The sequence below is a fragment of the Sinohyriopsis cumingii genome, chromosome 9 (genome assembly GCF_028554795.1).
Source record: "Sinohyriopsis cumingii isolate HCF-2022 chromosome 9, ASM2855479v2, whole genome shotgun sequence".
NCBI lineage: Eukaryota > Metazoa > Mollusca > Bivalvia > Unionida > Unionidae > Sinohyriopsis > Sinohyriopsis cumingii.
This window is the reverse complement of record NC_142969.1, coordinates 118,801,632-118,822,760: the sequence shown is the minus strand read 5'-3', so window position 1 is coordinate 118,822,760 and position 21,129 is coordinate 118,801,632. Positions and strand designations below refer to the sequence as shown.

Below are 21,129 nucleotides of genomic sequence, written 5' to 3'. Positions count from 1 at the left end.
TGATAACATTAGCGTTTATTTTTTGCTTGATGGGGCACTACCCACATTTTTGGGTGGCACAAGAAGTTATTAATATATTCATTTTTGTGTTCCATTATGATTTCAATAGCGATTTAGAGCAAAATAAGTTAATACACAGTTACTTTTCTTCATTTTCTGCACAAATTTGTAATTGTGTCTCATTTAGCCTGGCTGTAGCTACCACTACTGTATATATGCAGTGTCAATACCACTTGTCTAGTCCCCACTGATGCATGTATGCTTATAATACAGCACTTATAACTCGAAATTCCAGTATTGCATAGATGCGTACATTACCTCTTCATTAAATTAACTATGTTTGGTTGAAAGTACCAAAGTTTATAAATTTTTGATGACCATAACCAATAAGAGAACTGTTTACTAAACATTTTGATACAAGTTTGGAATGTGATTGGCTAAATTTAGACACAAATGAAGGGCTTTTCTGCACTTTTCTGACACATGTAGATGAGATGAACAAAGATGGATTCCGATTCAGATATGAATGAGTTTGAAGGATACAGTGCAGGCGATATTGAAAAATATCATGGCTCAGTCATAGAAACTGGATCAGATATTATGTTGGTCCAGTTTTAACACCTGATGTAAGTGATTTTGAATCACATGAGGAGAAGTCCATTGTCCCACTTGCACAGTGGAGTGATGACATTGCTGTGGTCAAGATAAACAATTTTGGTTCTGATGTGGGTTCAACTATTGAACTTGAACCGAAGCAATGAGAAAGATTTTTTCAAGTTTCTTCCTGAATTTCTTATGGAAAAGCTTGTACAAGAAACAAATTATTATGTCAAGAAAATTGGGAATCAAAAGCAAGACCCGAAATGGTATTCTATCAGCATCCCAGATATCTGGGCATTTCTTGGAATCCACATTGTCAAAAGTATTATGCAGATACCCAAGTATTCTATAGCTTGGATGATTATGTGTATTGCATAAGTTGCCAGTAGAGTTTGTTTAAGGTACACAATACCCAATATATTTCCCTTTGACAGGTTAAGATTCATTTTGTACAATGTATACCACACCCAATATGGTGCCCCTGAATGGCTAAGATTCATTTTGTACAAAGTATACAATACTCAATATGGCCGTGCCCTTGAATGGTTAAGATGCATGTATTATTACTGAGCAGCATGATTATACAAATGAATGAAGACAGTGTAAAAACATTCTGGCTGCATGCATTAAATTACAATGTCTGTAGCAATATATAAACATAAGCACATGCAGATCTTGTGCATAAGTTCTAATTTGATTATGTACTTTGCCGTTCTTTTGTCAGATTGCTAATTCATTTTTTTTTCCACAATTTATTTTACACATTTTGTATTTGTAGATATACACACAAGGTAGAGGTAAAATGTATTGCATATACACAAGGTAGAGGAAAATATATTGTGCTTGCACAAGGTTGTTGTTGTTGGGTTTAGCGCCATTTTTCAGCACAAGATAGGCTATGCATGGCAGCCAGTATAACTGGTGGAGGAACCCTGGAAAACCTGGGAAAGACCCACCAACCCACAAGAAACTACTGGCAAGCTTTCTCATGTACCCATGTTAGCTGGGCCTGAGACTCGAACCCATGCAGACAGAGGTGAGATGGCAGTGATCTAGAATGGTGAGCACTTTAGACCACTTAGCCACTCGTGGCCCCATACACAAGGTAGTGGTAAATGTATTGAATAAGCACCACAAAAAAGATGGAAACACAGTGATGTTTTTTTTTGATCTGATATAAAATATTGTTGTTTTTTTACATCTTGAGTCTGTTCAAAACTTTTGTATTTTTTCCTGGATCACCTGGAGTTTTTCATTTTCTATCTGTTAAAGAAATACAGTATTAAAAGGTTTCTTCTTGTTAGGCCACAAAATATTGGTGTTGCCTCCTTAATCGTAGGTCATAGGTATTGTATACGACAACACCAATGAAAAAAATGGATTCTATCTTAAGAGATCACCTATGAGAATTCAGAAAAGTGGTCTCTAAAGAAAGTGGCCTTTAGTATAGATTCATTCAGCATCTACACTATCACCTGTAGAATAAAATTATGTGGTGTCTGAAAACAGCTAGGTTTTTTTAGCACAGGTTTGATTGTTTCACATGTGTTGTAATTAAGTACTTTACTGTCTTGCACTTGTGCAAGAAGTTGATTGTCAAATTCATTTTTATGGATTCTCCTGATTGAAATAGATTGTCAAATTAATTATGGACTATACCCAGTTTGAAATAAATTGCCAGATTAATATTCATAGATTTGAAATTTATCAAACTTATTTAAATAGATTGTCAAACTCATTAATTATTGACTTTAGTCATTGAAACAGACTGTCAAACCCATTTTTATGAATTTTAAATTTAATACTCATTGAACAGACTGTCAAACTCATTTATATGGACTTTAGCCATTGAAATAGACTGTCAAACCCATTTTTATTGACTTTGAATTTGACACTCATTGAAACATACTGTCAAACTCATATTTTAGTATTTTACATTTAGTACACATTGAAATAGACTGTCAAACTTATATTTGAGTACTTTACATTTAGCACACATTGAAATAGACTGTCAAACTCATATTTGAGTATTTTACATTTAGCACACATTGAAATAGACTGTCAAACTCATATTAGAGTACATGTACTTTACATTTAGCACACATTGAAATAGACTGTCAAACTCATTAGACTTCAAATTTAGCACATTCACATATGCTTTCAAACTCATATTAGAGTACTTTACATTTAGTACACATTGAAATATACTGTCAAACTCATATTAGACTTTAAATTTAGCACACATTGAAATAGACTATCAAACTCAGAGTACTTTATGTTTAGCACACATTGAAAAAGACTGTCAAACTCATGTTAGACTTCAAATTTAGCACACATTGAAATAAACTGTCAAACTCATTGATTATGGATTTTATTCACTGAAATAGACTGTCAGACTCATTGATTATGGACTTTGCTCGTTGAAATAGACTGTCAAACTTATATTTATGGACTTTAAATTTATGAAACTAATTGTACTATACTGTATGTTACTTGCTGCATGCAGCTTGTTGTCTATATACTGTAGTATTCAGTTGGTTTAAGAAATTTCATCAACTAATCAATTCTTGCATGAAATAAACGCAGTTAAGAATTTCCAAAATTCACAGTGCTGCATCCCCAACATGTGCTTCAAAATGTTTGTATTGTTTCTAGATTTTTTTTAAGATCACATGCATAAGATTGCTTTTCATGAGGGCTGTGCAAATAATTGAATTGATCCAAAGTGTTTGAGTGATAATTCAGTTCTATAAGTTTTATGGAAGTTTAACCTTTAAATCCAGTTTCGTTTTATTTCTTGATTATTTTTTTTCCAGATGTAAATGAATGTGTACTTGGGACTCATTTTTGTGATGAAAATGCAGTGTGTGTTAACACAGTTGGCTCATATACATGTACGTGTAATTCAGGCTTTACCAAAGTCAATCTGGGTCTAATTGGAGACTGCCTGGGTAAGTACATTGAATATGTTTTCTATGACTACTATATAATAACAAGAACCCTTCCATCATGGACAGGTTAGTTCCCAAGTACATAGACTCACTATGAGTGAGGGTGTGAGTTATTGAGGGACCTATAATAAAACTTATAAAGGTATGGAAATCAATGGAGTGGGGTGAAAGGGGGAGGGGCAGGTTACATTGTTGAATACTCATCTAATAATCATGTTGAAATTAACTGGATATCAATATCTCTTGTTAATGGTATAGTTTATTTTTCTTCATATATTAACTTTAATTTCAGGATAAACTATGTTGAAGAGATTTGTTAAAACATTATTCCACATTATTTCAGTACACTTAACATGTGAACCACAAAACACATTGTGTATTATTACATCACTGCTTTTCATGTTGAATTGAATACATTCCAGTTTCATTGTTCTTTCAAAATATATGAGATTTCTTTTTTGTCAAAAGATAGATATTCATTTCGAGAAACTACAATATCAAAACTTGTGTTGTCTTCTATCATTAGAAAGAGAGATAGATAGATAGACAGACGTACAGATGGATGGATTAAGTTACCCATATTTGATTGAATCCATCATCAGAATCAACATCGTGCAAGTAAATTCCCAAAGTAATCCCAGGACTTTTGCTCACCCTTGAGCCAACCTCTGAGTGTTGTCTCAACAAAATGCAGTTCATTACAAACTTTTGATCTCACGTCACCATTATGAACCCTATCTATGATACATAACTTTTTATTCATCAAGTTTGCCTTTTGCTTGATTCCTTTGCTCCCTGTGATCACTTTTACAAATGATTAAGAAACATTACTGATTAATATATATACTGATGTTAAGTAACATATAATATTTGAAACCATGTTTGATTGGTCAAATAAAATGGATTGGTTTTGATACATTATAGTGCCCACAAGAGCTTATGAATGCAGGATTTGCATGAATGGAACAATTTATTGTGTACCCCATTATTTGATTTGATACAAATGAAAATATGATTGATATTTTATTTGTTCCAAATTGTATTCAATAGAAATTCACTGATGAATTTGTCTCATGATAATAAATACCACTTTTCTTCTTTTGTTTGCTTGTGTTTCCTCATTGATTTTGCCTGAATAAATAAATAAGTCCCGATGAAACAAGCAAAAGCTTAACACGAATTGTGGGTCTTACTCTTGCCTATGTAGACGTCACAGAAACTCAAGTTGCTACTATTGTACATGTACTTGAAAGTCATTATTCCTAGTTATTTTTACTTTGTGAATTAACAATTTGTATAGTGCATGATTTTTGTGTTAATAACAGTAGCTATTCTACAGGCAATGGTAGTCATTCGCTTTGTAATAGTTAAAAAGCCATTGTCATTTATATATCTTATGTACATGCTTATAAGTCGAGTCAAACTGCACAAAACAAAGATCCTGATCTGCCATAGCATATTGCGCCTGCAGATTAGGGTCTTGTTTGTTCTACTGATTACTCCTGACAAATTGCACAGACCCAGACATTGTATCATATGATGGCAGATCTAGGTCTGTGCAGTTTGTAGATGGACATGTCTAATAAAAGCAAGTAATGATGGTTAGTGATATTTTCTATACATAGTGCACAAATAATTTAAAGATCATTTTTCTGGCTTTCTTCCTCTGTCCTTTGGCAGTGTTATCATGCATACCCATCAGTCACACATTGGTTAGGTATTGCTTTCCTGTCATTTTTGGCACTGTTATGGAGCATCCATGTTCCATGAACACATTGTTCATAGTCTGGTACAAAACTCAAGGCTCAGAATTTTAAACTTAATGGTTTTGAGTATAATAATATTTTTAAGTTTCAGAATGCAGGAGAAGAACCAGAGTTTAAAAAACACTAAAATTACTATCATTTTAGCTTTGTTCAGAGCAAAATTACCAGGTGTCAACATTTTCAGACTTTTAGAAGTCTTATTCTCTAATTCCAAAGGTTTAAAAGGCTACAATACTGAGATTTAACCCAAGTCAGATTGACCTAAAATGCCAAATATGGTCTTGTAATATTTGCATAGTGTCAGGTATTTTTACTTCTCTAACTCTGTGATAGTGCTGTGGCAGTGTTGGGCTTATTGAAATATCATGCTTGATGCTCCAATACTTATAAAACTTTCACTATACTTATACATATTCAGATAGTTTGGTAATACTTGTCACTTCATTACCGTATTCCATGTAATTTTTTGTACACGAAAAAATAATTATCAATTTAAGTGTACAAAAAATTATATGTAAAATAAATAATTATCATTTGGTGGTATTGACCATGTACAAAAAATAAAGGGATCGTACCTGAACAAGTTCTACAGAACACACACTACTAAACAACCTAACGGTACAAACATACAAAGTAAACGTATATTTTCTGTCTCATTCTGCTCTCAATTCAAGAATCTAATTAAAATAAAAATAAAAGTGCTTAAAAAGATTTTTGTTGTTAGTGAAAGAGGGAGAGAGAGAGGATTATGTCTCAGCGTGCAAGCTCAGTGTCTGCATTTAGAGCATATGTATCTGTTATGTTGTTTAATGTTGTCAAAATGATTAACATGGCTTGAATATGTATTAGTTATGTGTATTATTTATTGGTAAATTGTACGCAATGATACGAGTCCACATTGTCAAGAAATTAATAGCAACTTGTATTTTTACAGCAACAATAATCTAATAATCAAATTGCAATAAAAAATAACTTGAAATCATATTTTAGTTAATGGGCATGATCATGCGCACGTGTGTGTGTGTGTGGAAGAGAGAAAGAGATGAAACAAAATTTTGTCAGCGTACAAGACCACAATTATTCAGGGTGGTTTATTTGTAGCTTTTGCAAATAGAAAAAGAATATTATGAGTTACCTGATGATTGTGATAATCCTCAAATATTATGACACTACTGTATTCCATTATCAATAAACAGCAGTAAATCAACTATTCACCCTTGTATTAATTATGATGTACATTGTCACAACAACCATATGGCTATGCAGTGCTATTTACACGGTAATTAAACATGCTTAGCGCTTTGGTTATCCAGTTGAAACCAGATAGAGGGCAAGAATTGACAGAAGAAGTCAAATCAACAAAGCTGCCAGTAGGGAAATGAGGCTCTCTTTAGGGAAATGAAAATCTGTCACTGTGCTATTGAAGCCATTGTCCATACAGCAGATGTTATAAGTACAAGCGATCATACGCATTACTTATTATTCGAACTTGCCAATAAAGATAATAGTGGGGTATATCATAGATCAGATTAGCATTAAAATGTTAATTATATCCAAGTCAAAACAGAACAAGCACTTAAAAGATAATATATGTTTGTATACAAATCGATTTAACGAAGTCCGTGACTTTCAAATTTACAATGAAAAATGACAAGGTTTTTATGTTTTATGTTTGTATGACTATGATGAGACAATAAGACTAGTTGACCAATGGTCTGTGGTCTTCACTTTAGCATGTACTGAGATCTAATTTTTGTTGGATAAGAAAACATTAAATGGCTTCCAAACTCATTTTAAAATGCATATGGTGTTTTGTTAAGGTGATGGACTTAATAAGGATAACTAATTAACAATAATACTTAAAGGTATGGTCTGTGAAGTCCTTTGTCCATTTGTTAAAAATTACCAGTAGATATTGTAATGACAGTTAGAGAGCTTATGCACATGAGTGCCCACAGGATATTTTTGCTGAGGGGGGGTTTCAGAATTTTTTGCAGTCAGTCGTGGCTGGGAGAGTTAGTAGAGTAAGCAGTTTGAAACTAAAGCTGATATTTACTAAATGCTTTGAACTGAATCCTGTGACATATTTTCAGCTTCATTTGCATGATTAAACTTGTCGGAATTTATATTTTGTTGTTGTAGGGTTTAATGCCATTTTTCAGCACATGATAGGCTATACATGGCGGCCAGTATTAATGGGGGAGGAAGAAACCGAGAAAACCCCAGAAAAAAAACAACCCACAAGAAGCTACTGGCAAGCTTTCTCACATACCAACATTGGCTGAATCACTGAGACTCGAACCCACGCAGACAGAGGTGAGATGACAGTGATCCATAACAAAGAGCGCTTTAGACCATTCGGCCACTCAGGGACCCCTTGGAATATATATATATATATATATATATATGTATGTATGTATGTATGTATGTATGTATGTATGTATGTGTATATATATATATATATATATATATATATATATATATATATATATATATATATATATATATATATATATATATATATATATATATATATATATATATATTGCAGTATCACCTTTGCTGTGGGCACCCATGCTTATGCATCAATCATTGTGTTTTCTCACCAATAATTAAATAATAATTATTAATTTTTGTAAAAACAAAAAAAATTACAATATGGTATTTTTAATCTTTTTTACAAATGTAAATTTTCTTAGTATAAGTTTTATGTCTGATAATTTAATGGATTTTTTTTTAAAGTACAGTTTGATATGTACAAAAAAATTATGCTACATTTAATTAACTATTAGTTTGATAACTGGACTTTGTACACAAAATTAAAGGGTACGAAAAAATACATGAAATACGGTGTGTGTGTGTGTGTGTGTGTGTGTGTGTGTGTGTATATATATATATATATATACACAATAGTCCCCCTCTTGAATAGCCCTCCTGACCCAGCGGCCACCCACTTCTTATGGCCAGAATCCCTTGGCACCGACGAGTTTGTATTCAAAAGTACCCCTCAAGAACAGTCACCCCTGTAATGTGATCAGTGGCCAGCATATTAGTACAGAAATAGAAATTGTTCCATTCACAAGCAGACACTTTTTTTTCATATGTATCTAGAGCCAGTAATTAATTCATATCATGACATAAGGTAAGTAATCAGATTATCTCTATCATTGATACATGTCTCCCAATGTCAAGTTTCCATTACTGAAAGAAGTGGTGACTAAAGTACACGTAAATATTATATCATTGTCTATAAAAGCTGATGTTTACAAGAAATGGGCTCAACAATGTTATGATAGAGTTTTGGGCTTCACACATCTATTGTGTTCTTCTCTTTGATGATTAGGCCTACAACCAGATGTAATTGTCAAGATCATAACAGGGTCAGCATGGGCTGAAAATAGATTTTGTGCATTAACACATACACAGAGAAATTAACCTTGAACAAATCAGGCTACCAGACAAAGACCGAAAAATCACATGACAATACATTTATCGCTTCCTTTATGAAGAAGGCATTTTGTCCACTTGACAAAAGTTTCAGCTGCATAATTAAATCGCATACAGTTAGCAACATCCGAATAAATCATTACCAAACATTAACATGTCATCCCATAAACATAGACATATTATTTTAGAAGAAAGTCAGTTATTTTACTCAACAACATTAGTTGAGGTGGGGAGGGGGGACTTGATGAACAATTTTATGTTGAAAAGACTCGAATAAAACAATTTTATGTTGAAAAGACTGAAATAAACAACATCATAACCGATAAGGACATTTTTGAATGGTTTTGCAATGTGCATGATAACAGTATCTGCTCCCATATATATTGATGCCAAGAGTAAGAACTATTAATATATATTCAGTTGAAATAAGTCTGTTCTTAAGACAAGAAGAACCTTTTAATAATTAATGTTACTTTTAAATGAAGACATTAAATGCCTTGAAGTATGTAGCTTTCTTACTATGTACATTACATTTACTTCTCACAAAAAATTTAGTCCCCCTCTGTTAAAGGCCACCCATCTTATAAGGACATTTTCCCGGTGCAGAAGGGGTGGCGTATAAGAGGGGGACCACTGTATATATATAGATATTATATAAGTTTGTCAATTATGTACCTTAATTTCCTTTGTCAGATATTGATGAGTGCAGTGGCCAAACAGACAACTGTCCTACAAACTCAGTATGTATTAACATGGAGGGAAGCTACAGATGTAACTGCCATGTTGGTTATAGAATGGACCAGGAAACAAATACTTGCATAGGTGAGAGGAACTTTGGCCTGTATTTATGACATTTTAAACATGTTTTGTCTCAGCATTTAGCCAAATATTTCCAGTGTAACCAGTTTGATGCACATTTTGAACGATACATTTACTGTAAAACATATTATCATTGATTGATTTGGTTATGTAATTAATGCATATTTTGCATGTATTTTTGACAAATTTATATTTTTGCAAATAAATGTAACTGTTTTCTTGAGCTTAACACATTAACCCCTGGTGACGAATTTAAGTAGCAGGAGGTAGTAGCCTACTGCCAAGCTCTGTAGCATCAAGGTCATGTATGATACGCTAAAGTGGGTGGTATTATTGAAAGGTAGACAGCTGTAGCTCTACAATGATGCCAAAAAAATCTGGAATTTCTAGTTGCACTACAAAATACAGAGTGAAAAACCTCATTTACTGGACCCAATTTTTTTTCTACCCAAAATTTGCCCGTGGTTGAATTTGATTTTGTGACTGAATTTTAGACATTTTGGTCTCAGATCCAAGGCAGACTGGTATGAACTGCAAACAGACAGATGAACCTTAAGTTTGCAAAATGTAGGATAAGTTGGGCATTTGGAATAAAGAGTGGTCTTGATAAGAAAATATCAGGTCCATTAAGCAAAAAAAAACTCCAGCTTTTACCCTTCTGCTCATGCACAAGCCAAATAGCCAATGAAAAATGATGTTTCTGACACAACTAGGCAGTATGTTATTGGAAGATCACCTGGAAATGTTTTAGGTTTTATTCAGAATTAGCTTTCAAAATGTGTTTCCTACTCGAATTTCAGACGAAAATGACAAAAGCCTCCAGGGGTTAATGTGTTAAGTATTTGCTCACTATATATGGTTCTTTATTGACTTCTTACCCTTTGGAAAAATGTATTTCAGTGTAACAACCCTGTGTATAATATACCATATATAATCACTTACAAGTTGTAAACTGCATAAAAACAAAGATCCTGATACGCTGTAGCATAATGCACCTGCAGATGAGGATCTGTATTGTTTGTTGTACTGATAGCACAGTTTGACAGGACCCTTGAGGAAATAATGTATTAGATGTAATTGGTGTTGACAGCAGAGTGGTGGGTAGCACTTTGCACCTTACTGGTCATGATTAAGTTGTTGGATTTATCTAGGTTTCTGTTGTCCACCACCACAATCAACCGTACTTATAATACCAACATCAGAACAATTAAGAGTACTTATCACAAATTGTGAGAATTTATTGTACAATCCATGTAAAGCAAAGTTTTGAAAATAAACTGAATAAATAAAAAATAACCATATATGATATAGTGACCATAATTTTTTAAAGTGATCACATTCCTTCAGAAGTCAACTGGAATTTCAGATGGCCCAGTAAACTGGAATTTCACATGTTGGTTCATTCAACTAGAATTTCAGATTTTGGCCCAGTAAACTGGAATTTCAGATGTTGGCCCATTCAACTGGAATTTCAGATGCTGGCCCAGTAAACTGGAATTTCAGATGTTAGCCCAGTCAACTGGAATTTCAGATTTTGGCCCAGTCAAATGGAGTTTGAGATGTTAGCCCAGTCAAATGGAAGTTCAGATGTTGGCCCAGTCAAATAGAATTTCAGATGTTGGCCCAGTCAAATGGAATTTCAGATGTTGGCCTAGTCAGCTGGAATTTCACATGTTAGCATTAAATTACTGTACGGTTGATTTTTATGCATTGCTCATGCTGCTCTTATTTTTCAGAGATCAATGAATGTTTGCTTCCAAACTTATGTGCCGAGATTTGTGTTGATGCTTTGAATAGCTATACCTGTAGCTGCCATTCAGGCTTTGTCCTCAACACATCTGATGGAATAACATGCCTACGTAAGTGGAGCATGTAATGGTTGATTTTTTAAATTCCACATCAAGTTATAGGCAGTTTTCTTTAAACAGTCTCTCTATGTCAATTCATTACATGTTTGACATGTCGTCATAGCTATAAATTTTATTGCATTACATTGTCATGCTCCCACTGCTGTAACTGTAGGGTGATCATTACCCATATTTTTAAAAATAGCATGTGAATGCATCTCAAGGAGCATGAGATAGCTATGCCAAAATCTGGTTGCTGTAATCCATTTTTGCGCTTGAGTGACCTATATATTTTCATCTGTTTCATACACCCTCAGTTACTTTGATTCTGTTATATATACACTCATAAAACTAATATATGCATGCTTTTCAGTGAAAGTAGTCTTATAATGCAAAAACTAGGTCAGTTTGATCTAGTTTTATGATTGATGTCTGTTCTGTATTTTTTAGCCATTTATTTCTTTAATCCTCATTATTTTTAAAACTATTACATCCAGACTAGTCCAACTATGGTTTGATCAAAAAATAATAAAACTGTGTTGGTACAGATGGATGAATAATAATATTTCCTTCATATGGCAGTTTATTTATCAGCTTGAACTCTCAAGAAAATGGTTAATTTATTCAAATCCTGTCCAGATTGTCCTAAATCAGATGTCATGACTTATCTCTTTGCATGACTTTCAGCTCTGCTATGATTGGCTTGACATCTGTTGTCCATAGTACTCTGTATATTGTCCAAATGTGTTCCTCTCGGCGTTGAGATTTTGTGTTTAGATTTATTTTTGCAGGTAAACACACTGTTTCTAAAATGCAGTTTAGGTAGACGTCTCAAGGTGTTCTGATTGTCCAGTACTCTGTTTTCATTTGTTCATTGGATTCCAACTTCTGTGGATTTCTTGGTTGCTACAAACCACAAATTGTAATAAACTGCAAACAATGGGACTACTCTCAATGGAATTGCCATACATTCATATACCCCAAAATGAGACTACTGTCATTGGAATAGCCATACATTTATATACCCCAAAATGATACTTGTGTCATTGGGATAGCCTCTGATTTAAATACCAGTGAATTTGAGACTTTTTACTTATTTTTTAAAATTACAACAGTGATAATCACAAACAATTAATTAATTCACAATTTCTAAAACTAATGCCACAAAATTGCACACCCTGGTCTAAGTGAAACTGATTGGAGATTGTAAGAATATTATTGTACATTTTGAATATTATTGTACACTTTGAATATTATTGTACACTTTGAACAGCTTCCTTATTGATGACAATGTTATTATACATTTTGAATATTATTGTAGATTTTGAACAGCTGTCTCCAACTGTACTGATGAGAATATGATTGTACATTTTGAATGTTATTGTACATTTTGAATATTATTGCACACTTTGAACAGCTTCCTTATTGATGACAATGTTATTATACATTTTGAATATTATTGTACATTTTGAACAGCTTCCTCTAACTGTACTGATGAGCAGAGACTTCATTGTGATGGAGGAAACTTACGGTCAGCCTGTGCCGTGGACATAACAGATGGTCAGATTTTATGTGAATGTCCACATGGATTTGCTCTGAATGGATCTAGATTTTGTGAGGGTGAGTTCAAGCTCTATAGTCATTGCAGAAAGTGGTCCTAATGAGCTCACACTTTTTTCAAGTCAAGACTTATGATGTAATAAAAATAAGCTATGTTAAAAATCAGAATCACGCACACACACACACACATTAAAAAAAAATACAAATAAACTCACAGTTTTACTTTTTGAGTTTTGCATTGTAAAGATTTTTTAACTGATTGTCTAATGATGCCTTTAGTTGAAATTATGGTGAATTGTCATTATTATGTGGGAATTTAATCGACACCATATTTATTATCTGCTGGTTCACCAATTTAATAAAGATGAAGCTGCATTCCATTACAAAAGAATCGAGAATACCATGATTGTAAATTGAAATGATCGCATAACATGATTTTATGGTTCTTCTGATGAAAAAGAGTGAAAATATTTTGAACAAATGTATGTCAGAGTCGGTAAAAAGAGGAATTCAAGCAGGACTTGAAAATCTCAGGCAGATGGTTTAGCATTTAAATAATGTGGGCTGTTTAGTGAAGAGTGTCAACACCTCCATTCATATTATGATGTCAACAACCAAAATGAAGTCACCAAGGCACATAGTCACTCCATTGTCAACAACCCAACAATGAAGTCACCAAGGCACATAGTCACTCCATTGTCAACAACCCAACAGTGAAGTCACCAAGGCACATAGTCACTCCATTGTCAACAACCCAACAATGAATTCACCATGGCACAGAGTAATTTCATTGTCAATAAACCAACAGTGAAGTCACAGTGGCACACAGTCATTCCATTGTGAACAAACCAACAGTAAAGTTACCATGGCACACAGTCATTACATTGTCAATAAACCAGCAATGAAGTCACCTTGGCACACAGTCATTTCATTGTAAATAAACCAAAATGAAGTCACCATGGCACATAGTCACTCCATTGTCAACAAATGAACAATGAAGTTACATGGCACACAGTCATTTCATTGTCAATAAACCAACAATGAAGTCACCATGGCACATAGTCTCTCCATTGTCAACAACCGAACAATGAAGTCACCATGGCACACAGTCATTTCATTGTAAATAAACCAACAGTGAAGTCACATGTGCCACACAGTCATTCCATTGTCAACAAACCAACAGTAAAGTCACCATGGCACACAGTCATTACATTGTCAATAAACCAGCAATGAAGTCACCTTGGCATACAGTCATTTTATTGTAAATAAACCAAAATGAAGTCACCATGGCACATAGTCACTTCATTGTCAACAAACCAACAATGAAGTTACATGGTACATGGATATTTCATTGTCAATAAACCAACAATGAAGTCACCTTAGCACACATCCACTCTATTGTCAACAAACCAACAATGAAGTCACTATGGCACACAGTTTTTTCATTGTCAATAAGCCTAAATGAAGTCACCATGGCACATAGTCACTCCATTGTCAACAAATGAACAATGAAGACACCATGGCACACAGTCATTTCATTGTCAATACACCAACAACGAAGTCACCTTGGCACATAGCCACTCCATTGTCAACAAACCACCAATGAAGTCACTATGGCACACAGTCATTTCATAGTCAATAAACCAAAATGAAGTCACCATGGCATATAGTCACTCCATTGTCAACAACCCAACAATGAAGTCATCATGGCACACAGTCATTTCATTGTCACTGCAAACCACCAATGAAGTCACCATGGCACACAGTCATTCCATTGTCAGTAAACCAACAATGAAAGTCATCATAGCACACAGTCATTCCATTGTCAGCAAACCAACAATGAAGTCACCATGGCACACAGTGATCCTCTAGTGAACTCCATGGATGGCAAACCAAAGTGTAGACAGTTTGTACTTTCCACGTCCTTATGTTTCTATAAAATGGTACTTGCCCTATCTAAATATCTGGTTCGACTATAAAATCATAATGGACCTGATGAAAAGTCCAGTCAGTCATCTAAACACAATGTGTATTGTTACGGGGTATAGCATTGACTGTTAACTTGGTAACTTGTTCAGTGACTCACTGTACTTTTGTGGTCAAGAAACATGCCTTGTAAGAAAATCACACCTTAATTAATAATTGTGATTATAAACCTAGATCACTTAATGTATTTGCTAAGTGTGCATACATTGAATAAAATATGCAATGCAAAAACAAATTTTAGCTTTAAAAATGAGTGATACCATAAGAAACCATGAAGTTAGATTACTGTGTTGTTCCAGATGTGCCAGACCTGGAAATGAAGCTGATACCTTGGATAGTTATACAGCCATTCATGGCATAGCATAGCATCATGGACTTAAACAGATCATAGTATGATTTATGATCAATTTATATGTGAATATGAAATATTAAGCAGGAATCATACCATCCCTCAGGGGGCCCCAAGTGGCAGAGTGGTCTAAAGCGCACTTCGTTATGGATCATTGCCATCTCACCTATGTCTGCATGGGTTCAAGTCTTGGATTCAGCTAATTAGGGTATGTGAGAAAGCTTGCCAGTAGCTTCTCATGGGTCAGTAGTTCTTTCCAGGGTTTTCCCAGGTTCTTCCTCCACCATTAATACTGGCCGCCATGTATAATAATAATAATAATAATGAGGACTTTGTACAGTGCCTAATCTTTAGAAGCTCTGAGCACTTTACAACATTAGACAACACCTATAAGATAAAAAACACATAATGAAATGATTACAAAAACAAACACCATGAAATTAGAAAACATAAAAAAAACATGCTGAGAATATTTAAGGTAGGAAACATTATTCAGTCTTTTAAGTTTGTTCTTGCAGTCGAAATAAGTGTGTTTTGAGAGCCCTCTTGAATGTGATTACTGTGTCTTTGTGTCTAAGTTCAGTGGGCAATTCATTCCACGTTGCTGGGCCCTGGTATGCAAAAGAACGCTGTCCATATGACTTTGTTTTCATAGTGGGAATAATGAGTATACGATTGTCAAAGAGGAGCGTAAGTATCTTGCTGGTGTGTATACGTGAGTGAGGTCAGATAGGTATGTTGGACTAGAGTCCGACAGTGAAACGTAGCACAGAGAACAAATTTTGTGTTTGATTCTGGATCAAATGGATAGCCAGTGTAGGGTACAGAGCAGCGGGGAAGTGTGCTCTGATCGTGGTACTCTAAATATGATCCAAGCAGCTGTGTTTTGAACTTTTTTGAGCAGATATTGAGATGAACCAGACAGAATTGAGTTACAATAGTCCAGTCTTGAAAGTACTAATGAACACACAAGTCTTTTAGTGGCATCCACTGAAAGATATTTGTGAATTGAGCTGATGCGTCTCAGTTCAAGATATGCAGCCTTGCATATGTTCATGACATGTTGGTGCAATGTGAGAGTACTATAGCCTATCGTGTGCTGAAAAATGGCATTAAACCCTACAACAACAACCATCCCTCAGATTTTTATTGTAGTAACTATACAAGAATAAATTAATATTGATCATAAATGTTGACAACATCCACCAACCTAGCTGCCATGGCATAACCCTGTCCACAAAGTGGACACATTAATACTACCACACACCCTGCTTTACCACTGAGAGCTATACAGTTAGTGAACTTATTTTAAAATCCACCCCACCCCACCCAAAATTTCAGGGCTCATTACAATGTTTACAATTTAAGGCAAATGTGGTATCAAAACCTCCACATCACTGTGTGAATAAAACTACTTTTAGATCACATCACAAGAGTTTCCCTAAAGAAGTAAAACTAAATTTTGCTGGGCAGAATATTTTCCATTGGAGATTGCAGCAAAGGGCATCCTCATGATATTGATTCAGAATCAATTTTGGGAAGGAATGCAGCTTGAAAACAATGCTAGACTAAGTAATTTGGAAGGTCAAAGTTACCTTAAATCTTTATTGTTAAAATTTGAAGTGTGATATATCTCCAGAATTCAGAGGGTTGTTAGTCTTGTACATCTTCACATTTTTATCAAAATTAAACATGTGTTAAGTGAAGTACACAAAATGCTAGGCATTCTCATACAGTAACTGTTAAGTGAAGTACACAAAATGCTAGGCATTCTCATACAGTAACTGTTAAGTGAAGTACACAAAATGCTAGGCATTCTCATACAGTAACTGTTAAGTGAAGTACACAAAATGCTAGGCATTCTCATACAGTAACTGTTAAGTGAAGTACACAAAATGCTAGGCATTCTCATACAGTAACTGTTAAGTGAAGTACACAAAATGCTAGGCATTCTCATACAGTGACTGTTAATTGTTCCATATGGTCAATAAGACCATTAGCAAAATTTTGAAAGTGTGTTAATTTTTAATAATGTCTGTTGGACTTTTCAAAGTGGAATCTTAATACATTTTACTGTAAGTATAAGACAGAGCTGTTAATTTTGGACAGTAAATTATTTTACAAATTAAACATGAAATGTAGTAAATCATAATTACTGTCATGTTCAGATTCATCATAGGATTTTAAACAACTTCCGATGATTTGTCCATCTGTAGATGTACTTTTTTATCAAAATATTCATATGATATGTCCATTTGTAGATGTCATTTTTTCATAAAAACAATACTCAGATGATTTAGGTTGTCATAGTTATTTTGACGATCATCATGATCAGATTGAGCATGATGATGACTATGCCAACAACGATGATGATGACAAGGGCTGTGATGATGAAAATTATGAGACAGATGAAATTTATACTTTAAAACACAGAATAACCTTACTCTGCATTATCATGAAATTATTTATTATTTGTGAAAACAAAATGTATGAAAAACATTAACACATTACTTCTTGTTTATCTGTTTTAGACATTGATGAATGTGCTATGAGGAGTGATATGTGTAACGAGGGAACTAGCATATGTGTAAACATAGAAGGTGGATATAGGTGCACATGCAAGCCAGGATATCAACATGCTCCAAACAATACCATTGAATGTGTTGGTAAGGTGCTTTGCATAATTTTCCTTAAGTGGTAGCACATAATTATAATTATAAACACACTGTTTTATGAGTTAGAAGGAGAGAAGTTTTCCATTTGGAACATCAGATTCTTCTCTGAAGAATAAATGGTAATATTCTCCAGAATCTTTTTTCTCTCACTTTTTTTTGACCATCAATTGCATTACTACTATATTTTTTAATGAGCATCAGCTGGGAATAAAAATCATAATGTCATATATTTCCTGCATTTTAATCCAATAAAAATATTGATTTCAAGAGCCCATATTCTGTAAGAAATGTCAGGGTTTGTAAATGAACTAGAGCTAATCCCATGGCTTACCATTGCAAAACTGGGGGCTTTTTATTAGATGTCCTGTCCCCTGTCACCCAACTTGACCTTGACCTAGGGATCATAACACAAATTTTATCACATGTGTTGTATATTGTATCACTGCAAAGTGAATATATAATAATTTGTGACAAATATAAAAATGTCCCTGTGATTTTTTGTTTATTTGACTTCAATCCCCAACTAGGAACCCAGAAGTGTGGGCCAGAAGCATGGGCCAGAAATAATGCTCCTCTTGCATATGGTGAGCACATGGATTACATATACTTGAGGAATTTCCACCCATCAATTTTGTAGGAGATTTAGTTATGCATGGATGAATGGATGGATGGGTAGACAGATAGATGATATAAAAATATGATGGGATTAAAAATATTTAAATATCGAACATTTTAGTGAATTTTCAAGGTAAGTATTCCTCATATAGTCCCAGAATATTAAAGATCCAGGAAAGTTTAGAATCACGTAATTCAAAATATTATGATTTACTGTAACTGTATTTTACTTTATTTTATTTGCAATTCAGACATCGATGAATGCATAGCTGCAACACACAACTGTACCAGTTCAGCTTTCTGTGTCAACGGGGTCGGCTCATATGGCTGTGATTGTATAACTGGATATACATTAACAAGTAATGGTTTGGGATGTGAAGGTAGGTTTTCAGAATAATTAGCAGCATGTGGTATGGGATGTAAAGGTAGATCTTCAGAATAATTAGCACCATTTCAGGTATGGGATGTGAAGGTAGGTCTGTGAGTAACTATCATCATGGGATGTGACTGTATGTTTACAAAATGACATCATTGTCAGATAGCTTCATGTATTTATTGTTAACTCCAATTATTTACCTTTTTTATCTTAGTCCTGGAAACTCACATTATGTTATGGTGTCTACAACCTTGAAAAATCTTTTAATTTAAGGGTTTTCCTCCATAACTCATTGAATTTTGAATCAAATGTTTTTTTCCTTGAAAACTCCTTGAATTTTTTGAAAATTTCATTGAATTGTTACAGAATTGCTTTAAATTTGTCTGAGGGAATACATAATGTTAAAACTAAATAAAATGTTTCACTTTTATTTTTGTTATTTACTTGTTCTCCAAAAAGCATGAATAAATAAATAATCAGATAGTGTAAAATTGGCTGACTCAACAGACACAAAATATGAGTAGCTTTTACCAGATGGAGTAGCATCCCTTTGTTGTTGTGGTGGGCTAATTAATTAAGTATTTGGGGTCTTATGTTATGTGTTTAGGCTCAAATAAACAGTAACACAAGAAAGAATGAAAACAACAAGCTTTGAAAAATATAATAATTTATTTCCCTGGAAAAATTCTGTAAAAATGAAAAAATATGAACTTACAGTTTTAAGAATCAAATCCAAAAATAATCCAAGAATAATTCACGAATAAAATTTTAGAAGTCCTAATAATAAAATGTTCTAATGATTTCAAGTTCAAGTCCCAACAAAGAATCCAAGATGGAAGATGGCGATGTATGCTGTAACCTGTAGTGTGTTGAAGTCTACAGGTCCTTGTAGAAACAAAAAATACCACTGGTTTTGGAAATTCAAATAAATTTTAATAAGAGCTGTCTTTGTTCAAGAATTTCATAAGAGCACATGTAAATCTTTAGAGATAAAAGAATTAATCATTTTGAATCCCAAAAATATGAAATAACTCCAAATGACACAACAATCACTTTTCAGTGTAATAGCCCAACTGAGATTATTTCTCTAAAACAAAGGTTATATCATATTCTAAAATGCAGTTTCGAAAATCCCCAAGTTGCGAAACAGAAAGGGGGGGTCATGTGATCGTGTTTATATGTATGCCAAACATGACCCTGACAAAAACCAATCATTTTACTCTGAAAAATAAAATGAAAAAAATTGTTTACATCTTAAACCACATAGTCCCATCATGACCTCGACAACAACCAATCATTTTTATAAAAAAAAATAAAACTTATTTATGTGGCTGCTACTAATTTTGAATTAAGGTCAGGCTCTAGGTCAACATTTGATGTTTATTAAAATGAACAGTCATGGAGGTCAACATTTGATGTTTATTAAAATGAACAGTCATGGTCAAACTATTTTCTGGAAAAAGTATGAGTTCCTAGCAAATATTATTTTTACATAAAATGAAATTTAAAAAAAAATATTTTAAAACTTACAAACAATTAAATCAGATATAATTAAATCAAATATACATAACAGGGGGCAGGTTTCTTTAGACATATTTATGCAGTGATAAATAAAACTAATGTGTAGAAAGTTTAGATTCCACAAGAGAAAATACTCCTTTAAAACTTCAATGTTATTGAAATTCCTTTAATAGTCTTAAAACAACAACTCATTGGGTCTGTATGAACCATGTATTTGGCCACCAATCTCTCTAATAATCTGCTAAATGCTGAGGAAACTTTGAGAAGAAAGTTAAGATCGAAAATGCACCCAAAATGTTTGCTCTGATCAGAGCTTGACCTTAACTGTTGCTGAAGTTAGGGCAAGTGTTAAAACTGAAGTTAGGGCAAGTGAAGACTAGAAGAGATTGTCCATCCTGGCAAGTGATTTTTCAGGTGTTACTGATTAGCATCTTAGAGGATCATGTTTGTTGCATTTGTAACTGAAATAATGTAAATTGCTATTCCCTGCTATTTTGCTGCTGTACGCTTGTCAATAATTACAAAACATTTGTTGAAATATCTCATTCTGGGCAGTAAGTGAAAGACAACTCAGAATGTAAATTCACACAGCCATGAGTCACATATCTTGATCCCTT

The 21,129-nt window shown here is 33.8% G+C and overlaps 1 protein-coding gene across 1 annotated transcript in view; it reads left to right on the top strand.

Annotated features, from left to right (window-relative positions):
• LOC149792574 (uncharacterized) overlaps positions 1–21,129 on the top strand; it is a 109,379-nt gene that overhangs the window by 37,989 nt on the left and 50,261 nt on the right. The window contains exons 13-18 of the mRNA XM_089969585.1: positions 3,417–3,551; positions 9,458–9,586; positions 11,320–11,442; positions 12,907–13,050; positions 17,857–17,991; positions 18,867–18,995. Coding sequence (XP_089825711.1) covers positions 3,417–3,551; positions 9,458–9,586; positions 11,320–11,442; positions 12,907–13,050; positions 17,857–17,991; positions 18,867–18,995 — 795 coding nt within the window. The remainder of the gene's footprint in view (positions 1–3,416; positions 3,552–9,457; positions 9,587–11,319; positions 11,443–12,906; positions 13,051–17,856; positions 17,992–18,866; positions 18,996–21,129) is intronic.